This window comes from Trypanosoma equiperdum (assembly GCF_001457755.1).
Source record: "Trypanosoma equiperdum strain OVI genome assembly, contig: ctg_466, whole genome shotgun sequence".
NCBI classification, from domain to species: Eukaryota; Euglenozoa; class Kinetoplastea; order Trypanosomatida; family Trypanosomatidae; genus Trypanosoma; species Trypanosoma equiperdum.
In genome coordinates, this window is record NW_027124383.1 from 557 (window position 1) to 1416 (window position 860).

At 50.2% G+C, this 860-nt stretch overlaps 1 protein-coding gene across 1 annotated transcript; it reads left to right on the forward strand.

Annotated features, from left to right (window-relative positions):
* Positions 1–504: 504 nt before the first annotated feature.
* Positions 505–789, forward strand: TEOVI_000197900 (uncharacterized protein; the record flags this gene model as incomplete). Its single annotated transcript, XM_067225122.1, has 1 exon — positions 505–789. The coding sequence occupies one exon, from the start codon at positions 505–507 to the stop codon at positions 787–789; it is 285 nt and encodes a 94-aa protein (XP_067081223.1).
* Positions 790–860: the final 71 nt, after the last annotated feature.

Genomic DNA, 860 nt, shown 5'->3' on the forward strand with positions numbered 1-860 from the left:
GAGCAGCAGAATCTTACCTGTTGTGGCAGCGGTTGGGGTCATCGCAAACAGAATCCAAAACAACACACCGGAAATTCAGTGTGAAACAACAACCTATCTAGTTTCAAAAACAGCGGGCTCAATACATCGCAAGAGGGGAACTGTTGGCACACAACCACCTTCACATGGGTACTTATAAGTTCAAACAGCGCTCCCGAATACGACACTGCATCGCCAATGTCTAGTTTTTAGTGCAGCAAAAACAAAGTAAATTTGCGCGCCGCTTGCCTGTCAGTTTGCAGTGAAATGTCGAAGCCCGATTTTTCCGCGAAGCTTATGCACGTGCAAGCCTTAACCCGCGTCTGGTGCCTGTCAAAACTTTCGAATCTTAGCTAGGATGCCAAGGAAAAAACATTCGCCGCTCCTTCGCGACTTCAGGCGATGCCTCAGATAAATAGACATCACTAATCGTCAACGCGCTCCGCCGCAACAATGCAACTCTCTTTCCCCCCAAAGTAGAAACGGATGGAGTTTAAGGAAAATACGCCTCCCGCCCGATATGGCCAAGAACCCATTAACGCTCGCTATTCTAAAATGAAAGCTCACGGAGTGTCGACGCTCGTTCGGCACAGCACGGAGATATTCGGGGGTCAGAAGGCGGCGAAACCTTTGGAGGACATGACCTCTACATTGGTGCCCGCAAGCAGCAAGTCGCCCTCAGTGACCTCAGAACGCTTTCGGACAACCCCTGACGCAAGCACGGAAGGGTTGGGGGCAAGTGAACTAGATCGAGTGCCCAACAATTATTAGGGCAGATGCGTACTCACACTAACGTAACCAGCGCTTCTACGTACCTGAGAGTTAAGGTTGAAAGCCTGGCA